General features: G+C 40.8%; 3 protein-coding genes across 7 annotated transcripts in view; 1 reads left to right on the top strand and 2 right to left on the bottom strand.

Annotated features, from left to right (window-relative positions):
- The window catches only part of LOC120416296 (carnitine O-palmitoyltransferase 1, liver isoform), a 59811-nt gene extending 48679 nt beyond the window's left edge, over nucleotides 1–11132 (top strand). For all 4 annotated transcript variants that reach the window (XM_039578013.2, XM_039578015.2, XM_052706969.1 and 1 more), the window contains exons 7-9: nucleotides 3230–3368; nucleotides 3429–4037; nucleotides 10492–11132. In XM_039578013.2, the coding sequence (XP_039433947.1) occupies nucleotides 3230–3368; nucleotides 3429–4037; nucleotides 10492–10611 (868 nt within the window). In that variant the 3' untranslated portion in view covers nucleotides 10612–11132. The remainder of the gene's footprint in view (nucleotides 1–3229; nucleotides 3369–3428; nucleotides 4038–10491) is intronic.
- Nucleotides 11133–14403: 3271 nt separating this feature from the next.
- On the bottom strand, nucleotides 14404–15995 carry LOC120416323 (tumor suppressor candidate 3). The gene is made up of 3 exons (XM_039578045.2): nucleotides 15771–15995; nucleotides 14752–15635; nucleotides 14404–14681 (listed from the first exon to the last, which is right to left on the bottom strand). Exons 1-3 carry the CDS (start codon nucleotides 15855–15857, stop codon nucleotides 14666–14668), a joined length of 987 nt encoding a protein of 328 aa, XP_039433979.1. The 5' UTR covers nucleotides 15858–15995; the 3' UTR covers nucleotides 14404–14665.
- A 3130-nt stretch (nucleotides 15996–19125) lies between these two features.
- LOC120416315 (WASH complex subunit 2) lies at nucleotides 19126–25459 on the bottom strand. 2 transcript variants are annotated; one of them, XM_039578037.2, is made up of 4 exons: nucleotides 25302–25459; nucleotides 24584–24676; nucleotides 19810–23086; nucleotides 19126–19754 (listed from the first exon to the last, which is right to left on the bottom strand). In XM_039578037.2, exons 1-4 carry the CDS (start codon nucleotides 25302–25304, stop codon nucleotides 19639–19641), a joined length of 3489 nt encoding a protein of 1162 aa, XP_039433971.1. In that variant the 5' UTR covers nucleotides 25305–25459; the 3' UTR covers nucleotides 19126–19638. The 2 variants fall into 2 exon arrangements, with proteins under 2 accessions (XP_039433971.1, XP_039433970.1); XM_039578036.2 differs by lacking the exon at nucleotides 25302–25459 and adding an exon at nucleotides 24764–25165.
- Between the last annotated feature and the right edge of the window lie 1062 nt (nucleotides 25460–26521).

Below are 26521 nucleotides of genomic sequence, written 5' to 3'. Positions count from 1 at the left end.
GAAGTGTACATTCCAAAGCATAAGCCTACTACACTGAATTCATAAATTTGTATGTTTTTGTAAGGTTTCCGGTACATTTTACTTAGGCGGACAATTCTGCTTTAACAAAGCTGAGCAGTTCTCTACGTAATCGGTCTTTTTTCTTTAATTTTAATTTTTGTATTTTTGAATCCGGCTGAAACTTTTAAAAACAATATTTTCAAAAATTTAAAATAAAGACTAACATTTCAAATATTACGCCCTTTTGAAATGTTGGTCTTGATTTTAAATTTTTGAAAATAATGTTTTCGAAAAAAACGGAAAATTTTACGAATGTTTCATATTTTAACATTTTAAATCGGTTCATTAGTTGCTGAGATATCGACATTAGAAAATTGTGGGTTGTTTGGGTGAGACTTAGAAAACATTAATTTTCCTGTTTTTTAACCTTTGCATGGCAGTATCTCAACAACTAAGGGTCGTATCAACAAAGTTCAAAAAAGCAAAATATAGAGAATTTTCTCAGCTTTGAAAAAATATTTTTTTCAAAACTGGGCAAACATGGGCACTAATTTAAAAAAATGAATAACTGTGACTATTTTCAAAAAAGTTACCGGAAAATGGCTTTTACTTGAAAATGGTGCACTTTAGCAAAAAATCACTAATGTTCTTTTTGATTGCAGATTCGATTTTACATCGAAAAATGAAGTTGAAAAATTTTTGCGACCAATATTTCGATTTTTTGAAAAAAAAACTGTATTGATTCAAAAAATCTTAACTCGGTCAAAGATTTTTCGCCCTTTCTGGAAATTTCTGAAAAGTTGGCATTTGATGTCCTTTAAAACATATCAGAAAATTAAAAAAAATAAAAATAGTATTTTTTTTGCAAATCAAGTTTTAGTGACAAAAAGTGAAATTAAGAATCACCGATTTTTTTACCGTGTATCGTTTTTTTTTCAGTGTAGTCCATATCCATACCTACAACTTCGCCGAAGACACCAAATCGATCAAAAAAATCCTTCAAAAGGTAAAGATTTTCGAAATTTCGTATGGACAGCTGTTAAATTTGTATGGAAAAATATATGGACAAACTAATGATGCAAAATGGCTTCTTTGGGCATACCAAAGGCACCAAAAAAGTTTCAGTCGGATAAAAAAATACAAAAGCTCAGCTGTAATCGAGCGTCAAAGTGCCGACGAGTCAGCTCTTCCGCTGCACAGAAATTTTATCCTATTTTTACTACCGTAAACCAGGGTGACATTAATAAAATTTCAATTAACATTAAAATATGTAATTAAGAAACGGATTGTATCTGTTCAAGTTTGCGTATTTGGCAAACTGGCAAACACGAAGATGTGCGAGTTTGTTTGTCATAGTCTAATACCTCCTTGAAAGAATATCTTACACTTATTGAGTATTCAAATTATTCCATTTATAAACATTTTTATAATTGTCAACTAACTATTGAACCTATTCAAAATCAGTTGAAAGCTCCTAAACTTTGAACACTTTTCTATCTAGCTCAGTATCATTCAATATCGTTTTACTCGTATTTATTTTTTGTATTTAAAAAAAAACTTAATTTCCTTGATAATCTATTGAATTTTTAATTCATTTCCGAACTGAATTTAAATTTGAATTTTAAAATACAGCATACTTTTATACAGGGGTCCTGATTTTCGGTTAAAAGATCAGAAATGACTCACTCGAACGAATCTATGACTGGAACGCACAACCATTCGCGAGTGAACACGACCCACTAGCTGCCAGCGCCTTGGCAAACCGCGTCACATAGCGAAACAATTACTTCTTTAAATTCATTGCCTACTCCGTCCGTCGACCAGAGTCACAATCGAATATGTTCAGAGAGGAGAAAGTCTAACAATATAACTGCGATGCGCTCACTTGGCCTGCACTACCACAGTTTGCCGTAAATTTATATTTAGCAAGGTGGAAATTGCTGTCAAATGTGTCTTTTATGTTGTGTTATCAACAAAGTTGCAACACATTTTTGATAACATTGATTTTAAGCAGTTAAATAAATGATCAAAACAAATCCGATCGCCGATTATTTCGAGTCAGCTTTGAGCGGTAGAACGCAATCGGTCTCTCTGAGCCATTAGATACTACGCCGACTCGATTTGGAGGTTAGAAAAAGGTGCACTGTTTACATGGACCATGTAAACAGTGCACACGAGCTGTCAAATGACGTCACGGCGTAAAACATAATTAGGTTTTACGCCGACTCGATTTTTAGGTTAGAAATTTGACAGTTCGGCTGCACTGTTTACATTTTTTGCACGTGTGTCTAAGTAAAAATGTGTGTGCGTGTGCGCTCGTGACGTCACGCTGTAAAACCTAATTCGCTGTTCTACCCGATTGGAGTGATAGGGAGAGCGAAGCGAGAGTATTCAGTAGCGATTGGTGTGGAAGTGGCGGGTCCGGTGGTTTAGTGGTTAGCGTGGTAGCCTCTAAATCCCAGTATGGCCTGGGTTCAATCCCAGACGGACCCGGTGGCATTTTTCGAGACGAGATTTGCCTGATCACGCCTTCTATCGGATGGGGAAGTAAAACGTCGGTCCATTTGCGTAAAAGAGGTTTTGGGTGACTCACCACACATAACCTTCGGACGCCTAGAAATGAGCAGAAACTTGCAACAGAGCCCACAAAAGACCCGGGGGTCGTTAAAGTGGATTGCTTTGCTTTGGTGTGGAAGTGATAAACGGTAGGAATCGGTTAGAGCAGTTTTTCGTCGCGTTCGATTTGTGATCGCGAGTGAATGAGTATTTTTGGAGCAATGAGGACCCCTGCTTTTATACAATGCATTGCCATTTTAAGCTTGATTTGTACGACGACATAAATTTTGAAAAATATTTGCAACGGCGTGATTTATGATCAGGGACCAAAATTATCACTGAAAACAGAGTTCACGGGTCGGGACAACTGATGTGTGTGTTAGCGGAGAATGACACTTATGCTACTGGATTTTTGTTATTTATTGAAATATGTTAATTTTTTTAGTTCTCTTTTTGAGTTTTAGTTGTAACTTGACAGTTATTTCGCATGCCTTCGTTTGTTCGCTAACTTTAACCGTTACTAATTAAGTATCCAGCAAAAAAAAACTAAAACTGCTTGTTTGCCTATACTGCACGCGTAGTGTCTCAAATGTTCAAACAAATGCACGATCTGTAGGAGTACACAAAAGTGAAACCCCGTTAAAACAAAATTATCTTTCCCAAAATGATACAGATACGACGAGAACGGCAACACCCTGGGAATTCCTGAGTTTGAACCACCAAAGCCGAAGCGATTGGCGTTCGACCTGGACAATCCGGTCGCGCTGGACGCCATCCAGGAGGCTCACCTGGGCGCCCAGCAGCTGTTGAATGTAAGTTAATTTGACAAACATCTGTAACAAGTTGAGTAATATGAGTTTTGGTTGATTTAGGACGTCGACCTGCGCATCTTCGTGCACGACGCGTACGGCAAGGGACTGATGAAGAAGTGTCGCCTGTCGCCGGATGCGTTCCTCCAGATGGCGCTGCAGTTGGCCTACTACCGGGACGCGGGCAAGTTCTCGCTCACGTACGAAGCGTCGATGACGCGGTTGTTCCGCGAGGGTCGTACCGAAACCGTGCGTCCCTGTACGATCGAGTCGTCGGCCTGGGTTAAGGCGATGAACGACGCGAGCGTGGGCGCCGAGGAGCGCGTCAAGCTGCTGAACGAAGCGTGCGAGCGGCACCAGTTGGGCTATCAGGACGCCATGTGCGGCAACGGCATCGATCGGCACCTGTTCTGTCTGTACGTCGTGTCCAAGTACCTGGAGGTGGATTCGCCCTTCCTGAAGGAGGTGCTGAGCGAACCGTGGCGGCTGTCCACTAGTCAAACCCCGCACGGCCAAACCGCCAAGATGGATCTCAAGAAGCACCCGAACTGCATCAGCGCCGGCGGTGGCTTCGGACCGGTCGCCGACGACGGGTACGGCGTATCGTACATCGTGGCCGGCGAGGACCTCATCTTTTTCCACATCTCGTCCAAGAAGACGTGCGGTTCGACGGTGAGTTTAATCTTGAGTCTAACTTAGCTTTTTTTAAAACTTTTAAATTATATTTATAAAAATGTTCAAGGCCGGATAAGAATTAAAATGAAAATCACTTCTGGAACTCATTTTTTTTTTTTTTTTTTTTTTTTGGAGGGTGGTCCAGCCGCACATTGTTGATGTTGAAACCTCTAAACTGGGCCCTCGTCCTGTCACGTCCGTCAGTAGTCTTGTCGTACATTACAACTAGAATCAGATCTGCCAATGAATTAGTACACTTCGACCAAATAAACACTGACGCTGTATGGATCTGACTCTAGAATAAATGCACAGTTGTGTGTTATTGATAAGTCCAACTTATTCAATTATTCATTTAAGTCAAATATTCATTTGCTAACTACTTTGGATTGAAAATCTAAATTTTAATCTAAAATCCTCTAAACTTAATGTTCAAAACTAAACGTTCCTTTAACTGTTGCAGTACTACTTCTATAAAAAAAACAATACAAAATTGTGAACTAATGTACAAATAGGATAGAAATCGCGATTTTAAAAAGAAATGATCATTTACGTCAAAAGATCCGTAGTTCCTCGATTCGCAACAATGGTCAATACAACCATAATCCGAAAACCGTTAGTTCAACAGATCAACGAATTTTGTCCGATATCATTACATTATTGATTGATCGAGACTCTATGGACAATTTGACATAAAAGAATGCCTAGTATTCTACATCTATCAAAGTTTATTGACAGCATTACTCTAACTTAACAATTGCAACTAAATTTATCATCAAATAGATTTGGAAAAGATACAGATTTATTTTAAATGCTAGTGCTAAGCAACAAATCAATTGTACTATCCTAAAGTCCCACTTAAATCCCACATTGTGATAGTGAAAAAGTCACAGAAGCAGCGGTGTCTTGTGCAATTGTGATATTTTCACTATCGGAGAACTACCTAGTTCACGAAGACAGCTTATCGGTCAACGCTTAAGCCCCTGGGGCTGCGACAAAGCGAGTTCTCGTAGCATGAAGCGGTGTCCATAGTGCTTGTAAAAAAGAATGTATACCCAAATTTTAACTAATGCACTAGGATCAAATCATGCCCCTTGACTTTACAAGGCCCAGGGGAAAATCACTTCTGGAACTCATTTTATAATGTTAACTGGGCTGGCATTTATAAAAATTCAATTTATTTTACAAATATGGAAACCCTTAACAAAATTTCTACCAAGGTTGTTAACGACAAAATTATAGAAGTTTCATAACGATAATCCATCGTTATCGTTGATTGGATAATGATAATCCTTCGTTATTGTTATTTCAATAACTCTATCGGCGATAATATTATCGACGATAAAGGACAATAACTAATTTTTAATATATATTTCTGAAATTGACATAATCTAACCAAATTAAGTTTCAAAATATAAATACTCAAAATACTCAAATACCATATTTTTCCGAATTTTTTTCTTTTCGCCGTCTTATTTTTTATTGTCGAGTTAAAGTATGAGCCTTAAACTGGCGTTCTACGCATAATTGTCCCATGTTCAAAAAAGTGCAACTGAGAAAAACGCGATTGAATTTTTTCCACCGTTTTTTGTGATTCTACGCATTATTGTCCCGTAGATCCCAATTTACCCCAACGGCAGTAAATTGATTGAAACAAGCAACCAACCTGAAATTGATTTAAGTTGATCAGAAGTTGTCCAAGATCTGGCGTCCCGTTTCACCTTAACAAAATACATTCTTTAGCGGTATACGCACTTCCGAAGAAACCGGTCAAGAAAAATTTCAAATGGGCAGCAGCGGCAGAGAAAACAAGTCAGAGAGGGTGAAGAAAAGCCCCAAGAAGTAGTTTCCTCTCCTTTGTTCTGCTGTTCGTAAAGCCATTACTTGACCTAAGAGATGCGTATTGGACCTTTTTTTGTTAAATGTTTGAGTGCAGTCCAATTTTAAACCCAATATGGCGGTGATGAAATATATGGTACGTTCGTTTGATGGCTAGCTCCACACTGAGTGCCGCACTCAGAGCTGTCAAAGTGTTTCTTTGAAGAAACTCGCGCTAGTTCCGCACGAGTTTCGCCGCCATCTTGGAACTGAAACTCTAGTGCCGCACTCGATATTTTTTCAGTTTCATGCGAGTTCCACGCGCACTGACAAATGACGTTCGATTGAACCAAAACTGGCACCGACGAGTGCGGCACTCAGTGCCGCATCGGCTCTTCAAACGAACATACCAATAGAGAAATGCATTACAGGGTGGCTACTCAAATGCCATTTTCAAATTCCCGCCTTTCAACGACTTTTCCAGAACCTCAAAAAGTAGTCAAACATGATGTTTTGTTACTTCGTTTTAACCTGGGGGGTGAATAGGACGGCTCAAAAGCGGAACCGTTTTGAACTGTCAAAGCGGACTCATTTTACTGTTCGCCAGAAGCAGCAAGTATTTTAATCGAACATTTGGGAAATCATTGTAAAAAGCAAATGTGGTTTGCTGATTTTCTTTTTCTTTTAATATTTTCATAATATTTTTTAGCTAACGAACCTTTTGTGATTATTCTCGGAATTACTAGAACCATTGCCAGTAAAATCGTCGTCGAGCACAGAGTCATTTTATGGCCTCTAAAATGTAGAATTTACTTCTTTTTTTTTTTAGAAAACACACATTATTTTTAAAAAAATTCAACTAAATCTAATTTAATCAAAAAGTTGTTCAAAATTGGCATAAAGTCAAAAATCTGTAAATATCTGGCACAGAGTAGGATGATTTTATTCTGGCTGACACTTGAAAAATCTGGCATCTTTTGTTTTATCTGGCAACATGGCAACCCTGGTCCAGCCATTCTTTCTCCAATAAACCCACTTCCTGCTGGCTAATTCCTTTTTCATCGCCTGTCTGGGGTCGTTTTCATCAGTTGATTCCGCCCGAATGGTGGGCACGACTCCCTTTTTCTAGTACAAAGCGTTATTTTTTCCAGACGGTGTACTTAAATGTTGGGGTTAAATTGGGTAGTAAAGCCCTTTGTCATTTTTTATGTACAACGGTAAAAAAAACGATTAAATACCATTTCTAATAACGTTTTTTTTTTTCATTTTTGTGCAAAAAAAAAATATTGACAAGACAACATTTTTTCGATGGATCAACTATGGTCCCCTTGGAACGAGCTGTCAAGTAGGAGCTTTTCTGCCAAGAAGGGCCGTGAAGGGAATTTTAAAAATTTAATTAAAAATCAATTTTAAATCCTTGGCGGTCGTTCAAAGGGTCATTGTACTTAGAAAAATAAGCTTTACTGCCGTTCTACGCATAATTGTCCCATGTCAGTTTTGGTCGATTTTGACTTTATGACATTTTTTAGTTTAGTTTGATGTGTACTTTAAGAAAAACACATAAAATCTGGTACTTTGTTCGGAAACTCATTAAAAACAGCACCAAGTCTGTTTGTCCCATCGTTAAACTTCTACGCATAATTGTCCCACCAAGTATTTTCTTACACGGAATCATTAGTTTAACTAAACATTATGTCTTGTTTACCTTTTGTAAAGCAAGAGAATCACGAATAAAGGTGATAAACTGCTAACTGGGGTGATTAGGGACATATAGGGCAAATAGGAACCCACGGGACAATTATGCGTAGAAACACAGAAATCGGTCGAAAAATTTCAATCGCGTTTTTCTCAGTTGCACTTTTTTGAACATGGGACAATTATGCGTAGAACGGCAGTTTATCGTTGTGAACAATAATATCACAAATTTAAGCTTAATTTTTGGACCCAATTACAGTCCAGACTCGATTATCCGAAGCCTCGATTATCCGAAGTTTCGAATATCCTGTGTGGATCAATCGGACCGCGCACTGGACTCACAATCCAGAGGTTGCCGGTTCGAATCCCGAGGCAGACGCAAAAATTCTAAGTGTAAATATAGCCCTCTCCCCGTGCCATACCTTCACACTTAGGAGACCCGGGAGGCGGAGTCTTGTCGCAAACGAATACACACCTGTGGATCCGTTGACGAAACCGCAAGGTTTAAGAGGGCCACATTATAAGATGTTACGTAGATTCCGTTGTTATCAATCTGATTCTTGGAGGGCATGTAGGGAGTGTACTAATGAATGGAATAGTGGAATAATCCCGAATGTTTACGTTTTGGTTTTATGCCCTAATGAAATGTTTGGCTCGAAATATTTGCTGGAGTGGTTCTTATTGGAAATTTAATGTACTTTCCAAATTAGTATAAATCTAGAGTTTTTTTTTTTTTTTTTTTGACAGGTCCTATAAACATATGAAAGATAATAGTTTATAGGACCTTTTCAAATAAAAGTCTAGAAATATTGGTACCTTTTCCCACAGATTTTAAAGTTATCAGCATAAAACTGAAAACATATGCGTACAAACATTGTCCCGTCAAGAAAGAATCGGTCATTAGGTAACAGACAACCAACCCCCAATTTGAACTAAAATGGGGAATGGAGATCTCGAATATGATGTAAAAATTATTTTCTGCAAAAAATATACACTAAGCTTTACAAAATAAAATTAAAAACATCTTTTTAAATAGTTCGATTTAACAAACAATCTACAAACAATTTTTAAATTGTACGTCACCGAATAATACGTCAATTCTCGATTAAATTTTCAAAAGGCCCTATCTGCATAGGAAACCCATGAGGGATAGGTTGTTTTGAAAATTTAATCTAGAATTCAAATTTCAATTCGGTTTGAAAGCCCTTCCCAAAGCATCGTTGCTTGGATGGCACGCCGGCGGTAAGAAGTAAAAATACGCGATTGATAAGTCCTTCTCATAGCGTCGTAGCTCGGAAGGCAACGATTGTTTCACTTTCTGGTCATATCATCTACCAAGATGAATCCTGACCTTCCCTTTCCTTCCCCTACTAACACAATTCCCCCACTTCCCGTGATGCTTGAAGGAGATGCTGTGGATTCAACGGTCTCATGCGGTGTCAACAGTAGAGGGTGACGAGCGGAAATTCCCGGGAAAAAATTCTCGGGAAATCGATCATTTTTGGACCTCTCGATTCCCGGGAAATTCGGTCGAGACTCCCGGGAAATTTTAAACTTAAACTATTGAAGCAAAATTATATAAACTAATCAAGAATTATTTGAAAAATTCAAAATTGTTTGGAACATTGGATGTTTAATGTTCGATGTTCAAGTTCGAATAAGCCAGTGTTTCTCTAATCTTTCTATTCATATTTTTTTTTTAATTTTAACTTGTCAAAAATTCCAATAATTATAATCGAGAGAAGACAAAAAAAATTTGGACCCCAAAATTTACCTTAAAACATACTTTGCAGTTACACCCCAGAAATGAAATTTAATGTTTTTTTTTTTTATAAATCCAGTGTTTTTTAACTGTCCTATAAGATATTGGGTTTCATATGTTTATAGGACGTTATAAAAAAACTCTAGAAATATTTTTTTTTATTTATTATTTCTAAAAGGTTATAGCTTTTTCATGATAAGTTCAAATTCCATATCTTTTCTCGAGCATAGCAATGCTTATATATTTTTTTTAATTCTTAGTACCTAAGGTAATTTCGCTGTATCAAGGTAATTTCTTTTTTTTTTTTTGTGTAAAAGGCCATTTTATGTTTCACATCAACCTCAATATTAATTATATTTTGTAAAAAAAAAACTCTGGAGCGGTAATCTTTGTAAAGTTAAGGTTCGCCAATTGTAAACACTCCAGTTTTCCTGATAACTGTAAATATGTATATCTTAAATTAAAATTTAAAGTTGACCTTAAAAATGATGAAAAAAGTTTAAATTGTTGTTTTGAGTCGTTATTTATCATATTGCAAGAATCTCGATACTGTGAAATTATATATTAGCAATGTTTTTACTTCACAAAAATTTAATAAACATTTGAAAAATCACTCAGTGCGAATTATGATTCGTAAACATTTTAAACTATTAAAGTAAACTTTATAGTTCCTCTAAATTATGAGGATACTTAATTTAACGAATGAGTAACAAATTTTATACTTTTCTTTTTAAATTATGCCACTATTGGCATAGTAAAAAAAAACTCCCGGGTCCCGGGAATTCCCGGGAAATGGCCAAATTCAACTCTCGATTCCCGGGAAATTGAAAATCTCGAGAATCGTCACCCTCTAGTCAACAGGTATAGAGCGACAAACTTTATGTCTGATGAATCTGCAACTTCAACTATCGGACTAACATTCCTACCTTTGTTGAACTGCATCTCCTTGGGGGGGCGCCGGTATTGACTTGAAGCAGAGATCTTCAGGGGTTATACAGTGAGGATGATTAGCTCCCACTATTCATCTGTTGGTTCATTGTGTAACTTCAGCTGATCCGTCAATTTGCCGTCAATAACGGAGTAGCAGCTCATTGGCAGTCAACCATGCTCATGCTCATGCTCAGTTCGATTTAACAAAAAATCTAATAATTCTCTCTCTCTCAACCCAAAAAAAAACAGAGCTCAGAGCGGTTCGCCCAGCAGATTGCGCGAGCCTTGGACGACATGAAGCAGCTGTTTGAGCAGCACCGGGCACTGCAGGCGCAGAAGAAGGGTGTCACCAACGGAACGGCCAAGTAAAGGGAGGATCCCTCTCGTGACATATCCACCACGAAAGCCGCCTGTAACCTGTAACACACAGTGAATCACAAAGTTTTCCCGTCTTTTTCGGTTCGTTTCTTTTTTTCTTCTCTGTCGTCTAGTTTTTAATTTTGTTATCACGCCAAGTATTACCACCTAGGTAGTGCTCGGTACACTTACGTAGCATGTATTTATGAACTAACATAACTTTTTATTAGCCACACCGATTGAGTATCGAACCAACATGTTAAGTTTCGAGGCGACTGTTGTTGATGATATTAGCATCGTAATCATGTTTTCCCAACTGAGCAATAGAAACTTTTTAAAACTTACAACAACAACACCGAACTATTCTGTCCATCAGAGCCTAGATCTAATTAAAACCCGTTCAAATCTGGTGGTTTCGAAACATTTTGAAAGAGCAAACAAAACTAGTGTGAAACTGTATTAGACTGTTGTTTATAGGTAATTTATTAGTTTTGAAGACAAACAAAAAAGAACTGCAATGTAATCGTGTAAAAGAATACAAAAAACTGGAGGCAATCATTTTTTCCTGAAATAATAAGGTAATTTTAGAGACCAACACATAGCAGCAGTAGAACATATTTGTCAGTGATAATTGCAAAAGGAAGAAGAAAAAAAACCATTAGTGATAGTGAAATTTCGTTCTGTTTTTGGTGATTGATTAACTTTTCCTTTAGCTTTAGTAATCCTAGTTTAACAAATTGTCTGTAGGTTTAGCAAACACACAACCCTTCCCAAAAAAAAAGACGACTAAAAAAAGCATCATCGAAAATGTGCATCCAAACCAAAAAACAAACAAGTGCAGATTTATTTCTTTATTTTTCAAAATACAAAAAAAAAGTTCGGTTTTAAAACAGCCAAAGCCCCCACCCTAAAATTTAGAAGGGGGAGAAGGGGGGCACGATTGATGCAATTATCAATGCAGCACTAGTGCATGGAAGTAACGCGAGGATAACTTTAGTGCAAATGATATTTTAATAGAAGCTACTTTTTAAGCAAGTGTAACGTTACACACATAGTGGAATGTATTTTGCCAAACGATGATTTTTTGTTTGTTTTGTTTTGTTTAGCAGGCTGAGCTGCCGGTAGGCGGCAGGCTCGAAGATGAACGTGCGTTATTGTGAGATTGGATACAAATAAAGAGTACTAAACTGTAAAACCGCTTGTTTTAATTGGTATGGATTGTAAGTTTTCACAGGACCTTGGAAAAGCCTTGAGAGCAGTGAGTACTATCACAATTTTCCCATCGTTCCCTTTTCCTAATTTCAATGCTGTTGAAAATAACAATAAAATAAAATAAAAATAATAATTCTCTGAGATTTTGGTCATTCGCTGCTTTTTTGAATTTTTAAATCCGGCTGGAAATTTTTTGGTGCCTTTGTCATGCCCAAATAAGCCATTTTGCATCATTAGTTTGTCCATATAATTTTCCAAACAAATTTGACTACTGCCCATAAAAATGTTATATGAAAGTTCAAAAATCTGTACCTTTTGTAGGAATTTTTTGATCGATTCGGTCACTTTTTGTCACTAAAACTTGATTTACAAAAAAAAAACACTATTTTTATTTTTTTTATTTTTATATGTTGTTTTAGGTAACAAAAAAGCCAGCTTTTCAGAAATTTCTAGGCTGTGCAAAAAAGCTTTGAAATATTTGTCGCCAAAATTTTTCAATTTAATTTTTCGATGTAAAATCGAATTTGCAATGAAAAAGTACTTTAGTGAAATTTTTAAAATATTCACCGTTTTCAAGTAATAGTCATTTTAGGATACTATTTGAAAATATTCGCAGTTATAATTTTTTTTTTTAAATGAGAGCACATGTTTGCCCACTTTTGAAAAAAAAAAAGAAATTGAGAAGCTGAGAAAATTCTCAAAAATTGAATTATTCGCTCTACAGCATTGCCTTGGCGTTCTCGATTGCGAGATTCCTACTCGAAACTAGGTGTCCGAAGGCTTGATTGTTGAGGCAATTGCAAACCTCTTTTTTTGGAAAAGCCATAACAATAAGGCCGTTGCAAATATTTTTTGAAGTTTATGTCCCTCGACTCTGATCGAGGTCGAGATGGGGGTGGGGGTGTTATTTAAATAATTCTTAGTTAGTTAATTATTTCCTTTAAAATTTTGAAGTTTTTTGAAAAAAAAATTTTTTGCCCCCTGATTTTTCGAACCGATCTTGAAGGGGGGAGGGGCGACATAAACTTTAAAAAATATGGTTTTACCAATTTAAACAATTGAGAAATTACATTTTAGTTCCCTTGATTGTTTTAATTTTGAATTTTAAAATGCTTAAATTGTGACTTTTAAAATTCTTGAATTTTGAAATTTTGAATTTTGAATTTAGAAATTTCGGATTTCTATAATTTTTGAATCTGAGTTTTTAATTGTTTGGATTAAAAAAGCTATAAAAATCAAAAAAGTGTATGGATTTTTGAATCTCAGAAACTTTGAATTTCGAACCTTTTTTCCCCCAATAATGTATAAATTTAGAAAACTGGCAAGAAAAATGTCTTTCTACGGTTTAAATGCCATCTAAAATTCAATGGCGGAGAGCCAGCTTCAAGCACGGGAACAAGCTCCAATAATCGTTTCTGTTACATCCAATGTCTATATCCTCGGGAAAAGTTTGAAATATGATTCACTAGATTTAAAATTGAATGTATCCAGTATAAAAAAAAACAATAAATAAGTTTATTACATGACTCAAAACTGAAAACTGAATAAATATTCAGATCCGTTAACTGCCGTTCTACGCGTAATTGTGCCATGTCATTTTTAAACGATTTTGACTTTTTAGCATTTTTATGTTTGTTTTGACGTATACTTTCAGAAAAATACATAAAATCTAGTACTTTCTTCGGAAACTTATTAAAAACAACACCAAGTCTGTTTGTCCCATCGTTGCGCTTCTACGCATAATTGTCTCACCAAGTATTTTCTTTCACGTTATCATCAGTTTTACGAAGCATAGTGTCTTGTTTACCTATTGTATAGCAAGAGGAACACAAATAAGAGTGGAAAACTAATAACTGGGGCGAATAAGGACATATAGAACGAATAGGGACCCGCGGGACAATTAAGCGTAGAACCACAGAAATCGGTCGGAAAATTTCAATCGTGTTTTCTCAGTTGCACTTTTTTTAACATTGGACAATTCGACGGTAACATTTCAAAGTATCTGCCATAAGCAGTTCCCGTTTATATAGCCCTGTCAACCTGTCAAATAAAAGACTACATGAACCTCGTGACGAAAAAAAAGCAACATGAAAAAAGCGCCATGTACATTCGGCGAAGAAAAACGAATCATAACAAAGCGCCCCCCTCGGTGACAGCAGAGTGATATAGACGTTGGTGATTTCAAAAGAAGTTATGTTTGTTTTTCTCAAATAAAATTACGGAAATAATGTTCTATTGAATTTGGATGATCAAGTATCAATAAAAGCAACGTTTTTCATCGTTTGTTATCATTAGAACATCTTATTTTGCTTTTATATTAAAATATTAGACCTTAAAAAAAACAACTCTAGATATCTAGGGTAACAAATTCAATAATCAGCAATAGTTCTCCAACAATGTATGTAACCATTTAAATTATTTCGTCGAAATGTGGGAACGTACAAAATGTAACGGACAAATAACATTTTCGGCATAAATCAGCTTTTATTTATTTTTCCTAGCCATCACACTAGAGAGGTCCTCACTTTTTATTTTTCCTTTTTTTTTCAAACCTCGAGAGCAACACATTATCCAATATTCGAAACTCAAACGTGACAGTTGTGAACAAGAAAATGTATTGTTTAGTTTAGTTATTTACCGGACAGATTATTTTGCACCCTAATAGTTGTCACACCTAAAAACAAATCAATGTGATTTTGGTAAACTCGCCAACGCGAAACATGATGGAAAAAAATGTGTGATTACGGTGACAGTCAATTCATTACTTGCTGATTCGTAGGACTTAACCCATTGCACACACACACGCGAGCACAACCGAATCAATTTGAGAACAGTGCTAGTTTTCGTGTGTAGTTTACTTAAATAAGAAGCTAAAAGAAATAAGATTGGACGAAAGTTAATTTCAATCGTTCAGGTTTATACAACCGATCAAAAACTCACCTATAGGGATAGCCTTGTGCTTTGGATCTGAAGATCGAGAGGATAAGCGAGAAGAACACCGCGACCAGCACCAGTCCGACCACGGCGGCGATTTTGCCCTTGCGGGCGTCGGTTTGCCAGCCCGACTCGGTCAGCAGGATCATACCGGTGACGATCATGGCGTTTAAGAACATGATGATGTACGTCTCGATCACCAGCTGGCCCTGCGAGGACCCGTGGATGTACGCGATGCCGTGTTGACCCTTGTGCACAAACGGTGGGCTGCGGATGTGGTTCCACATCTGGCCGGAAACCATCGCGAAGCAGAAGATAACGGCCAGGAAGCCCCACATCTGCTTGTTGTACAAAAAGTCCAGATTGTTGCGTCGCAGGTACAGAAAACCACCGACAAACGCCGTCAGCATCAGGATGGCCACAGTGGCGGAGTAGTTGGGCGGGCGGAAGATGCGGATCTGAACGTCGGTCCGCTCCTGAATCCACTTGCCGATGACCTCGGCCGAGACGCCCACCCGCTGGATGTCCATGGTGTCGGCCGGTTTTGGCTTTCCCTTGGCCGGGAAGTGAATGAAGACCGGGGCCGTGTTCAGACGCAGCATCTGGAACACGTCCGAGCCCTCGTCAAAGTCTACCATGGCGAAGAACAGCTTGTTCGAGTAGACCTGCGAGTATCGGTACGAGTTGGCCACTATCGTGTACTCGTCGTGGGCATGTCGACAGATGACACACTGCCGAGCCGGGGCCATCGCCGTAAACATGATGACCATCGAGTAGTTCCGGGGCACCGATTTGACAAAGTCCCGGAAGCGGTTCCCGTTGAACCGCATCACCGGCCGCTTGGCGTTCATCTCCAGCAGCTGTTGGACCTTCTCCGACAGTGGCTGAGCCTGCGAAGGAAAAACCAAAACAAAGTCAGTATCGGCATCGCGGTTGTGCAATTTTGGTAGACGTGGAAGCGAAAAATGGCCCCGCACCGAACTGGAAAATAGAATAAAGTAAACACACAATCGATCGACACTCACCGTTCGGCCCTTGGTCTGGCTGTCCGCATGGTGGAACAGGCACAGTGAGATTGCAATCAGAATTGCGATTTTCACCAGGATTCGCATGGTGGCGGGGTGGTCCGGTCGTTCCGGTGGACTATCGATTAATCGGGGAAAAGTACAAAATAATTTAAATTTTCTCCGGCAGCAATTTGCGGCCCCGACCGACGACAACGAAAATTGAACTGCAGCTGAATGTTGACGTTTGAAGTGACGTGTCGGTTTGGGAAGGCGCGATGACAGGTGGTGGGCGTTATGGTTTTTTTTTCGTAACGCATACCGGTGACGGTTCCCAGTGAGAAATTTGTTGGACCGATTGCCGGTTGAGTAACGGTCTACAGTCTACGAAAAAAAAACGAAGTTGACTTTATAGCTGTCGGCCACCAACCACTAGTGTCTTCCTTTTTATCTACAAGGACTTCGCAGCCCTGGGCTCCTAAGTGTATGAAAGTATGGCACGGAGCGACGGCGCCGAATACCCATATTTACACAAAGAATTTTAGAGCGCCCGCCGTTGGATTCGAACCAACGACCTCTGGATTGTAAGTCCAGTGCGCGGTCCGATTGATCCACATACAGTCTACACCCTAACTGAAAATCATGATTTTCTGAGTGCAATATCCCACTTATAATACGAATTTTTCAGTTCAACCCATATAATAATTTTTATGGTTGTAGTACCTGAACTCAAAAAATCGTATGAAAAGGTGAGATATTGAACTCAGAAAATCATGATTTTTGGTAAGGGTGTACACTGAACTCCCGGTGGTTCGTCACATTTTCTTTTGAACAGTTTTAGTTGGGTCTTAGATTATTAATTACCTAGATGTCTCACTTCGGGATTTTTCCATACATCCAGTTGGCGACACCCCTTTAGCGCTCCGAGCGCCACCACAGTCAAGTTACAGGTACTAATTTGGTAAACAAGATCGTAGTACTCAGGGCACTTTCCTGTTTCAAAATGGTTTTTCTTTTTGACAACAAAGTGTCACCAATTATTGAGTTCGGAATTTCATTCTCAATTCTCGCTTCTCGTTACACTTCTGAGTAAAGAATTCGAAACTTGCACAGTGCCACAAAAATACAGGCACTCTCTTTCTATCTACAGACATGGACCACGGTGACCTCCCTTTCGGCGGGTCGAATCGGACAGGATGTCATCACGTCCTCTGTTCGACGAACAAGCCATGGCATGGAGTGCCATTTCCTCCCTAGGCAAGCAAATGAATGCGCCTAGACGTTCATGCCGCCGGAGACCGGTTTCGCATGGGTCGCCACAACGTTGAAGAAGGTGTCGTTGAAGCTGACGTAGATGTAGGCCAGTCCGAATACGTCCCAGCCCTTGCAGAACTGCGGTCGTAATGAAACCTGGACCTCCTCCTTAACGGTTTTTTTTTCTTGCGAGGAGCCATGCAGGTGTGAATTGATAGCACGGCCTCCCGGGTGGTCATCCGAAGCCTCAACGTGACCTGAAATTACAAGAATAACCCCGAGCTGTGGGAGGAGTAGAGGAGCATCCAGCATAAGGTCTACATCTCGATCAATGACATGACTTTTCCAATGTTCAGAGCTATACTTCGGAGAACATTCAAGAAAAAAGGAATTTTCAAAGCAATGAAAACTTATGTGAACCTTTTGCACGAACTCTGCAGGGTTCACAGTAAAATAATAAAATTCAATCTGGTCGTGAATTTGAATATTGTGAAAATGATGGATTACTTAGCGTGCTTGTAAAACTGAAATATAAACAAACTCAGTATTTTTTGTAGCTTTATATTCGTACTTAACAATTCATTTTAATTTTTTACATAAAATTGTCTTCCGAATGCACTGCCTCTTGGCAGCTCAGCGACAGTTGGCATAGTCATTCGAGGAGCAAGTTTTGGATGGCTTCGTGTGTCGCAGCGACATGTGCTGCTTGGCAACATCCGGCTTATGCTTCAGATTGGCTTCGCGTTCTCGTTTCTCTTGAAACGCCTTCTTCGTCGTGGTAGAAGGCTCAACGGAGTCACTGTGCGACGCCACGCTGGAGCCGAACATGCAGAGGCTGTACGCGAAGCGCAAGCAGCCTCCAGCAACGAGCAGCAGCGAAAGTGACCTAGCCTCCGCTTGGGCGGAAAGCTCCAAGTCTACAGCTCGAAGCGGACTCCCGTTAGCTCGCCGGGCGACTTGGCACCATCGAAGAATTTGCCGAGGAAATGTTCGTTTCTGATTGACTATTTTTAAGGTGCGTCTGGTCGAGCCAGTGGCAGCAGTTAAATTTTTCCGACTGTGACTTCTTGAATGTGGTTTAACCTAAGAGCAGAACGAATTTTTAAATTTGAGGCATTTTTGATAAAACTTTGGTTTTACTCACCTGCCATAGTCAACATAAGCCGAACGGTAGGTACCACCGGAAGGTTTTGAAACCGTTGAAACCTGGTGACCAGAGTGTACAAGACCTCAAACTAACGAACTTCCGGAGCAACGATTTGGATGGTCTGTTTTACCAAATCTGTACCGGTGACGGCAGGATTACGAATTATCGCCGGAAAGCTGGTGGGACCAACAAAAAATCGCGAAACGGCAAGATTCACGGATTGTCGGAATGTTTTAACTTGCTCACGAGAAATTGATGTGTCAAAGTTTGCAAACAGAGGTTGCTATGATAATTCAGAACGCTGAACTGAAACTGGGGGAAACAACTTTTCCCTTCGGAAATATCCAAAATTAGTACCTGTGAATTGCCACCAGGTGCAATTTTGGCGTGGCGGTAGTGTCGCCAGCCCCAACAGGGGAGTGGCATATCTATATATATATAGTCTATGGTTGGGTTTAGAGCTTTAAATGGCCTAAAAATTAGTCTTTTTTAGACTTTTCCCGGCTTTCCGTGTAGCAAGCGTGGCCGAATGGTTACGCTGTCCACTTTGAAAGCGGATGATCTGAGTTCGATTATCATCTGCACCAGCCTTCCGTCAGCTGGGGTAGTAAAACGTCGGGCCCGGCCTTAGTTGTTGTTGATCCTATAGAGTAGAAGATTCCTTGGGGTAAAAACCCCCCTCGCGAACAATTTCCATACAAAACAATTTTTTTTTATGCAAAATTGAATCGCTTTGCGGAAAACCGTGTTGGTTGGTACGCTCCCAAATATGGAGGGGTTGTTTGGGGGCCCAAATGGAACCGAAAAATGCATGTTCTGAAAAATGGATCATGTTGGCCACCCTAATATATAAAGATACATGACAATATGTAAAGAATTTAATTGGTTTCCGAAAATTTTCAATTTCTAGCATTTAATTTTGTGACCTTGGAAATGTTTTGAAAAATGATATTTTAGGAAATACAAAACAACATCCCGTTAGCTAAGAATATATAATTTTATTGTGTAATGGTTCACTATTTTAGCTTATTATTACATAAAAATTCATAACAACAACGTTAATGTAGATGTGTATTACAATATCTCTAATAGCATTAATATTCATCTTGCTAAAATTACAATTTGCCGATTTATTACATTTTGCTGTAACTAAAACCCTACAAGCGTTCGATGCGGCGCGATACATCTCAGAGTTTGTACAAAAGTAGACAAAACAAACAACACATCATTAATACACATTTTCTCGTAATAGCTGAGCGTGCACTTAAGCTTACCGGAATGCTTCAAACAATATATGAATATTTAAACCCGAAATCCTCGCAACGTGGCAAACCGCCAACCAATTTTGACTAGACTTTTTTTTTCAAACGAAACTCAATTTGATCTGCTAGGGAGGGGGCATGCAAATTTTCTGATGATTCTACTTCGCAAACTTAAAGTTTAATTTGTTCGATTTTTCTTGTTCGATTCCGAAGTGGGAGATGGGGTTCACGATCGCAGCAGATCCGCCAGGGGGTCATCGGGCGCGGGTGCCGACGCTGCCGCAACGATGGTCGGCTTGTCGGGCTTTTTTGGTTGCGAGGAGGTCGGTTTTGGTGCAGCTTCTACGGGAAGGAAAATGTTAGATGATTTTTATTGCGAGCTGATTAGTTAACTTACTACTCTTCGTCCCAAACAGGTCATCCTCGTCGTCATCGTCGCCGTCCGAGGTGCCGAACAAGCTTTTTGTAGCCGTTTTCTTCTCCACCGCTTTGGGAGGGGGAAGCGCCTTCTTTTTCGAACTGCCGAAAATGTCGTCGCTGTCCTCGTCCGAGCTGAATATGCTCTTGACCTTCTTTTCGCTCGGTGGTTTCGGTTTGCTGGGTTGCGTTGAAGTCGCAGCAGGCGCCACCCTCGCAACAGCAGGTTTGCTCTTCGAGAACAGGTCATCGTCGTCGTCGGACTCGTCGAAAATGGACTGCTTGGGGGGGACGGTTGATGGCGTCGGTTTGGGTGGAGCTGGAATCTGCGCGACCTGCTTCGGTGGTGGAGGATTCGTTGGGGCAGTTTTGGCTAGCTTGCCAAACAGGTCATCGTCGTCCGTCTCGTCATCGCTGAAGAGTTTGGACGAGGCTTTCGGAGTTGCGACCGCCACGGCGGGCTTCTTTGGTTCTAGTGCTGCTGGAAGCGGCTTGCTTTCCTCGAGGTCTTCGTCCTCAAAGAGTTTCGGTTGGGCGAGTTTCCTCGTCAGTTCACTGGCCAGCAGCTGGTTCGGGATCTGTATGTGGGCTGCGATCACCTCCACGTGCTGGGGCTTTACCTCGGAACCAACGACCACGCGAGTCTCCTTGGAAGATTCTTCAGCGGGAACGTCCTGCTCCAAACTGCTTTCGTAGTTCGCCCTCCGTGTTTGCCGCGAAGGCGGTTTTCGTTTGGTTTGAATCTTCGCCCTGCCTTTGTTCAACTGGGTCAACTTTCCCGTCCCAAGCTCCGGCTCCGCCTGCGGAGGTTTCACCTCAGGAACTTCCGGTTCGTCCGGCATAGCCGGCGCTGTCGCAGGCCTTCGCGCTCCCGGCAGCAGCGCGTTCACGTTGATGTTAACTTTGGCGCTCAGCCGGTTGATCTTGGGCTTTTCGCGCACTTCCTCAACTTCCCCCTTCTGGCGCATCTCGCCAATGATGGCGGAAATTTTCGTTGAAACCGGCGGCGTCGGCTCCTGCTTGCGTTCGTCGACTTCATCCCGATCGTCCGGCGGTGGTCCGTCGTCGTCCATGAACAGATAGCGGTGGTTGGGTTTTGCGGCCGCGGCGTTCCCACTGTTTGGTCGAGATCCGAAAATATCTTCGGCGGGATCGCCGCCAGCGGAGGGCTGCTGCTGGCTAGGACGAACCTCGTCGAACTCATCGTCATCCGGCGGAGGCACGTCGTCAAACAGTCCGATGGAGTTGAAACTTAAGGCACTTTTTGGTTCGGGGACGGAGAGATTCGCAGGAGGTTCAGCAACAGTCTCGATTTGCGGTGGTTCTTCAACTTTCAATGGCTCTTCTAGCTTTTTCTCCGCACCACCGGAAATCGTGTTGGTTGTCAAGAAGTAGTCGATATCGTTGGAAACGTGTGGGAATTCATCGTCCGGAGGAACGTCCCACGGTTCTTCTTCCTCGGGAGGTTCGTCCGGAATTGGAGGTTTCTCTCTTACCGGAGAAACCTCTACAACTGGAGTTTCGATCTTGCTCGGAGCAACCTCCATAACAGGAGGCTCAACCGTCCTCGGCAGTGGTTCCGGTTCTTTCGCCTTCTCCACGACGGAACCAAACAGCGCCTCCTCGTCGTCTTCTTCGTCGCTGTCCGAATCAAAAATTGACTTTTTCTTGAGGATCTCCGCCCGAATGCTCGGTTGACTCGCCGGCTTGCTACTGCTGCTTGAAACGACCACCGGAGGCACCTCATCGCCACTGTCTTCATCGTCAAACAGATTCACTTTAGGCTTGAAAGGCGTCGTAGACGCCGTGGGCTTAAACATCTCCTCGTCGTCCTCTTCGTCAAACAAGTTAACGCCTTTCTTCGGAGTGCTGACCTCAATCGACGGCTTCGCCGCCACAAGTACCTCCTTCTTCACCGGACTGGCCACCGGAGTCGACTTGATCCCAATTGGTGGCAGCACCAACTTCCCACCAGCCACCGGTTTCTTCCGCTCTCCTTTGGGTTTGAAAATTTCATCGAAATCATCCAGTGGAGGTTCGTCGTCAAATAGATTCGCGATTCGGCGCGTCGCGCCGTTGACGGACTGCTTCACCGGAACAAACAAATCGTCTTCGTCGTCGTTGTTGTTCAGCGCATCGTCGAGCTTCTTGGGCTTTGGTTCGCTGCGATTGAAGTTGTTGTTGAACGAATCATCGTTCCCACCGTCGTCGTCACTCTCGATGAACAGATTCACTGGTTTTTTTGCCGCCCCAGGTTGACTCGTAGACGGGGTCACGTCCGAATCCGCCGGAGGCGGTTCGTCCTCAAACAGATTAACCGTCTTGCGAGCCTGTTGCTGCTGCTGCTGTTGCGCGTTCCCCCTGAAGAAGGAAGAAACCGGTGGCACGACCGGTTGATGCGTTGGCGTCGATTCTTCCTCGTCCGACTCCTCGAACAGATTCGCCACCTTCGTCCGCGACGACACACTGTACGTATCGTCCGGCGGTGGCTGCTCCGGGAACAACGATGGCGGTCGGAACGCAGCCGCCGCCGCTGGAAGAACAGGCACCTTGGCTTGAGGCATTTGCGGTCGCCGTACGCTGGACGTAGCCGAGTGAACCGACATCGTGTCATCCCCAGACACGCTCGGATCAACCGACGGAGCCCGTTTTCGCCGCGGATCCGCGTGCACCCCCCAAACCGAACCCTCCGACTCCGACGGCGTGTGATTACTGGTCGCCTGCGACGCAAACATCCCCGTATCGTCCGTGTCCTCGCTCGAGTCCGAGTACTGCTCCTTGCCATCATCCCCGTCCTCCTCCTCCTCCGAATCGATCAACCCGGCGTGCCACTTTTCCCGCCACTCCCGCGACCCAATTATGTGCGGCAACGGTCGCCGTATATACGGATACTTCTGAACCGCCCGCAGCACCGTATTCCGCACCGCCGCCGCCTCCTCGTCCTCATCCTCGCTGTCACTGTCACTACCGAGCTCAACGGTCACCTTCTCGAAGCACTTGTACATGTTGGTGATCGACTGCTCAACCGCCATTTGAAAGACGTCAGCGTGCGGAAGTCGCTCGCCCGGCTCTTCGACCTCCTCCCGTACCGAGTAGAAACTCTCGTCGTCGTCTTTGACGCGGTTCTCGACGAACTTTACCTGCTGAACGCCGTTGAAGGTGTTGGAGGCGTTCGCGAACCGGATGTGCGTTTCGTCGAGCTGGAGCAGCAGCGTGCCCAGGTTGTCCTGCGTTTGCTTGCACTTTTGCTCTAGGTTCTGCAAAAGGAAATAGAATCCGCATTTGAAAAATTGTAATTTGTTGTTTTATTGGGTACGATAACTTCTTAGTTAAACTATGTATCAAGTCAAGGAAGGAACTAGCCTAAAATTCACATTTGATCCAAAATAAACTAACAAATCTCAGAACTAAATTTAACTAAATTTAATATGTATATTTCTTATTTCCAACAGTTCCAATCATCAAAAAAAAACTAATTTCAAGTTATAACTATTTTTAAGTATTATTTTGCCTATAGTCAAGCTTCTTTTTTTTCAGAATGACGCATTTTGGCGCAAAACCAAACAAAGCATTACATATTTTCAACTACATTTACTGAAAATACCTTCGTGTTTTTCGGTATCTGTTTTTAGATACAGTGTACTCTCTAGTTGTCGATATTGAAGGGACCGTCGAGAGCGGGAGTTATCAAATTATAGAACGGAAAATCAGAGCAATCTATTTGAAGGGACTGAAAAAATTATTGACAGCTGGAGCAATATTGATATCGAAAAGATCGACAGCCAGAGAGTCCACTGTATCTCAGTTTGAATTTGACAGTTTTTAATCAAATTAGCTATTTACCAATTTTATTAGGAATCATATTGAAAACGAGGTTAATTACGGTAAATTAATGAGTGACTTAATTGATATTAAGAGTAAATATATTGTTGATGAAAAAAATCACGACTTACGTTTTGTTTGGTTTTGCGCCAAAATGCGCCATTATAAAAACATAGTACTCAGCACTATGGCTCAAAAGCACTTTTAAAATAATTATGAATCTTTTGTAAAAGAAGTTCGCAAGCGAAAATGATTTTTTGCGATTATTCCATCCCTGCAAATCAGTACAATCAAATAATTTACAAAACCAGGAAAGCTCTTTGCTGATACAATAAAAATAAAGCAGACTTGGAAAATATCAAAAATGTCCAAGTATAAACAAAATTTATCACGACTGATAATTCGATTCTGTGTTCGGCTATTATTAACACATTAAAATTCAAATATTAATTGGAATACTTCAGGTATAACAAAAATGTTTCTTTTTTTAATCAGCCACATTGAACATTGAAAATTTACATCAATTTATCTACCCAAGGCACGGCTCTAGTTACCCGAAATCATAATTATCAAAATTGTTCAACTAGCCAAGCTTGAAAAATTATAGCGAAAAAACTGCAATGTAAAATTAATCAATCATTGAAAATCCGTATTATTATTTTCTTTTTGTAATTCATAATTACAAAAATGTTATAACAGATCTGATAGGAAGATGTAATGCAGGATTACGTAATCCTAAATTACAGACAATCAGAACATAATACTGGAATACGAAAACGAAATGTAAATTCGATTAGAATAGGCACATTTTTCCAATTACTGCACAATTACATATTCAGATTTTCTCTTCTATAAACATTCATTCAGATAAAATATTATTGAATTTCGAATCACAATACGCGATTTCTCAGCTCAAGCACTGATCGACTTACCTTCGAAATTTGCACCATGTACTGCAGCAGCTGACCGTCCGACTCGAGTGACCACTGAGGAATCCGCTTCCGCAGCTCATCCGGTGGCAGTGCCTGCAAAAACAGAGTTGATTCATGGTGAAAGACGGCACACAATTTGTGAAATCAAACGATACGAGTGCAGCCACGATAATAAGGTACCATTTTCGATTCGAGCATAAATCAAACGAGATGCAACTCAATTGGAGTTCGCGTGTACGACCACCGTATATTAATGGCCAAAGAAAGTCTAAACAACTCAATCAGCCCCCTCGGTGAATGTGTGCAGCTCGTTTTGTGCTACGACGGCCCCCAAAATTAATTCAACAATCGTGCTAGATTGATTAAGAGCTACCCCGCGGTGCGGAGTACACTAAATCAACTAGCGCGATGTTCCACTCAGCTGAACATTTGGGAGAGTTTATTGTGGATCCTCCTCCTCCTCCTTCAATTTCCAAATCGGTTCCAACCGAAGCAGATTGCAAAACAGCTGAGCCAATCGAAGAAACTGGGCAACAAAAGGCGAAGCCAATCAAGCGCAGGAATTTCTCTGACCGATGTAATCCCAACGGCATCCTTATCAGTGCAGGGATCGTTCTTCTTTCATTCTTCTCATCCGGAGGCCACTCAAGATAAAGCAGAATGAGCTGGCAATGGGGATGAAAGCTGCGTAATCGTTTATTATTCCACGATAACTCACCATTTTTTGATGTGACAATGTTCACCGATTGATCGCGAGTAATCTGCCGTACGTTGTGAACAAGGTTTTAAAAGATTTTGTGTCGAATTTCACTGGAAAATTTCGAGCGAACTTTGTTTTCAACTTTTCATTTTGTCGAATCATAACAAAAAAAATCTGACATGTTTCCAAGGAACTTTGACAGCTCTCGGCTGCAGGGTTGGCCAAAGCGTTACGAAAAATGGGCGGCGTTACATTACAGCAAAAACAAGCAAAATAATGTTATTGTCCGTTTCTTTTAAAGGTACACGCCGCGCGGCATTTCAGAATGTGCCATAAACATTGTTGCCAGCGATTTTCTGCACTTTTCGTGCAATAAAAAACATACCTGGCAGCAATGGCAAGCGATTCGAAGAAGAAGATAAACAAAAACAAAACGCGCAGTATCAGATTTGACAGCGCGCATTTGCTGAAAGTGCGGCGCGTCGTTTCGAGGCTGGTATGCCGCGTGTCTTTTTCGGGAATACGGGCAATAATGGGACAAAGCCGAAGTCCAGAGTTTTTTTTAAATCGAGAACTTAAAAAGAGAGATGTGAGCTGGTAACATGGACACGCAGAAAAATATTTTGTAGAATCAGCCTGTACGAGGTTTGTTTCAACAATTTTTTTGTTGAATATAATCAACGCCGATTTTGCGTTGAAACAAACCTTGATTTTCTCAATTCCACAAAAATCTATTGTTGTTTTGAAAAAGTTGCTTTGACGTTTAGCGTTGATTCAACAAAAATCTTGATTTTCAAAAATCAACAAAACGTTTTGTTGATTCAAATATGCCTTATTTTTCTGCGTGGAGTGAAACTTTTGAAAGTGCCAAGGTAAACTTCACAGCAACTGCAAAGAAAGTTTAACTCCATGTTGCACTTATAATTTCTCGATAGGTCCTATAAAATATCGAGAAATCGAGAAATTAAAAAGAGAGATGTGAGCCGGTAACATTGAGTTAAACTTTCGCAACTGTCATGGTAGACTTCACAGAAGCTTGACAGAAAGTTTAACTCCATGTTGCACTTTTAATTTCTCGATTAAAAGCGCAACATGGAGTTAAACTTTCTGTGCAGTTGCTGTAAAATTCACCATGGCAATTCAAAAAGTTTAACTCTAGGGGTTAATCACTTCGAGTATACTGCATACGCTTATCATACGCACATAATATTTTCATTGTCGTATTGACGATATAGACC

This window comes from Culex pipiens, chromosome 2 (genome assembly GCF_016801865.2).
Source record: "Culex pipiens pallens isolate TS chromosome 2, TS_CPP_V2, whole genome shotgun sequence".
Taxonomy (NCBI): domain Eukaryota; kingdom Metazoa; phylum Arthropoda; class Insecta; order Diptera; family Culicidae; genus Culex; species Culex pipiens.
Note: the sequence above shows the minus strand (reverse complement) of the source record. Positions and strands in the feature narration are given on the sequence as shown.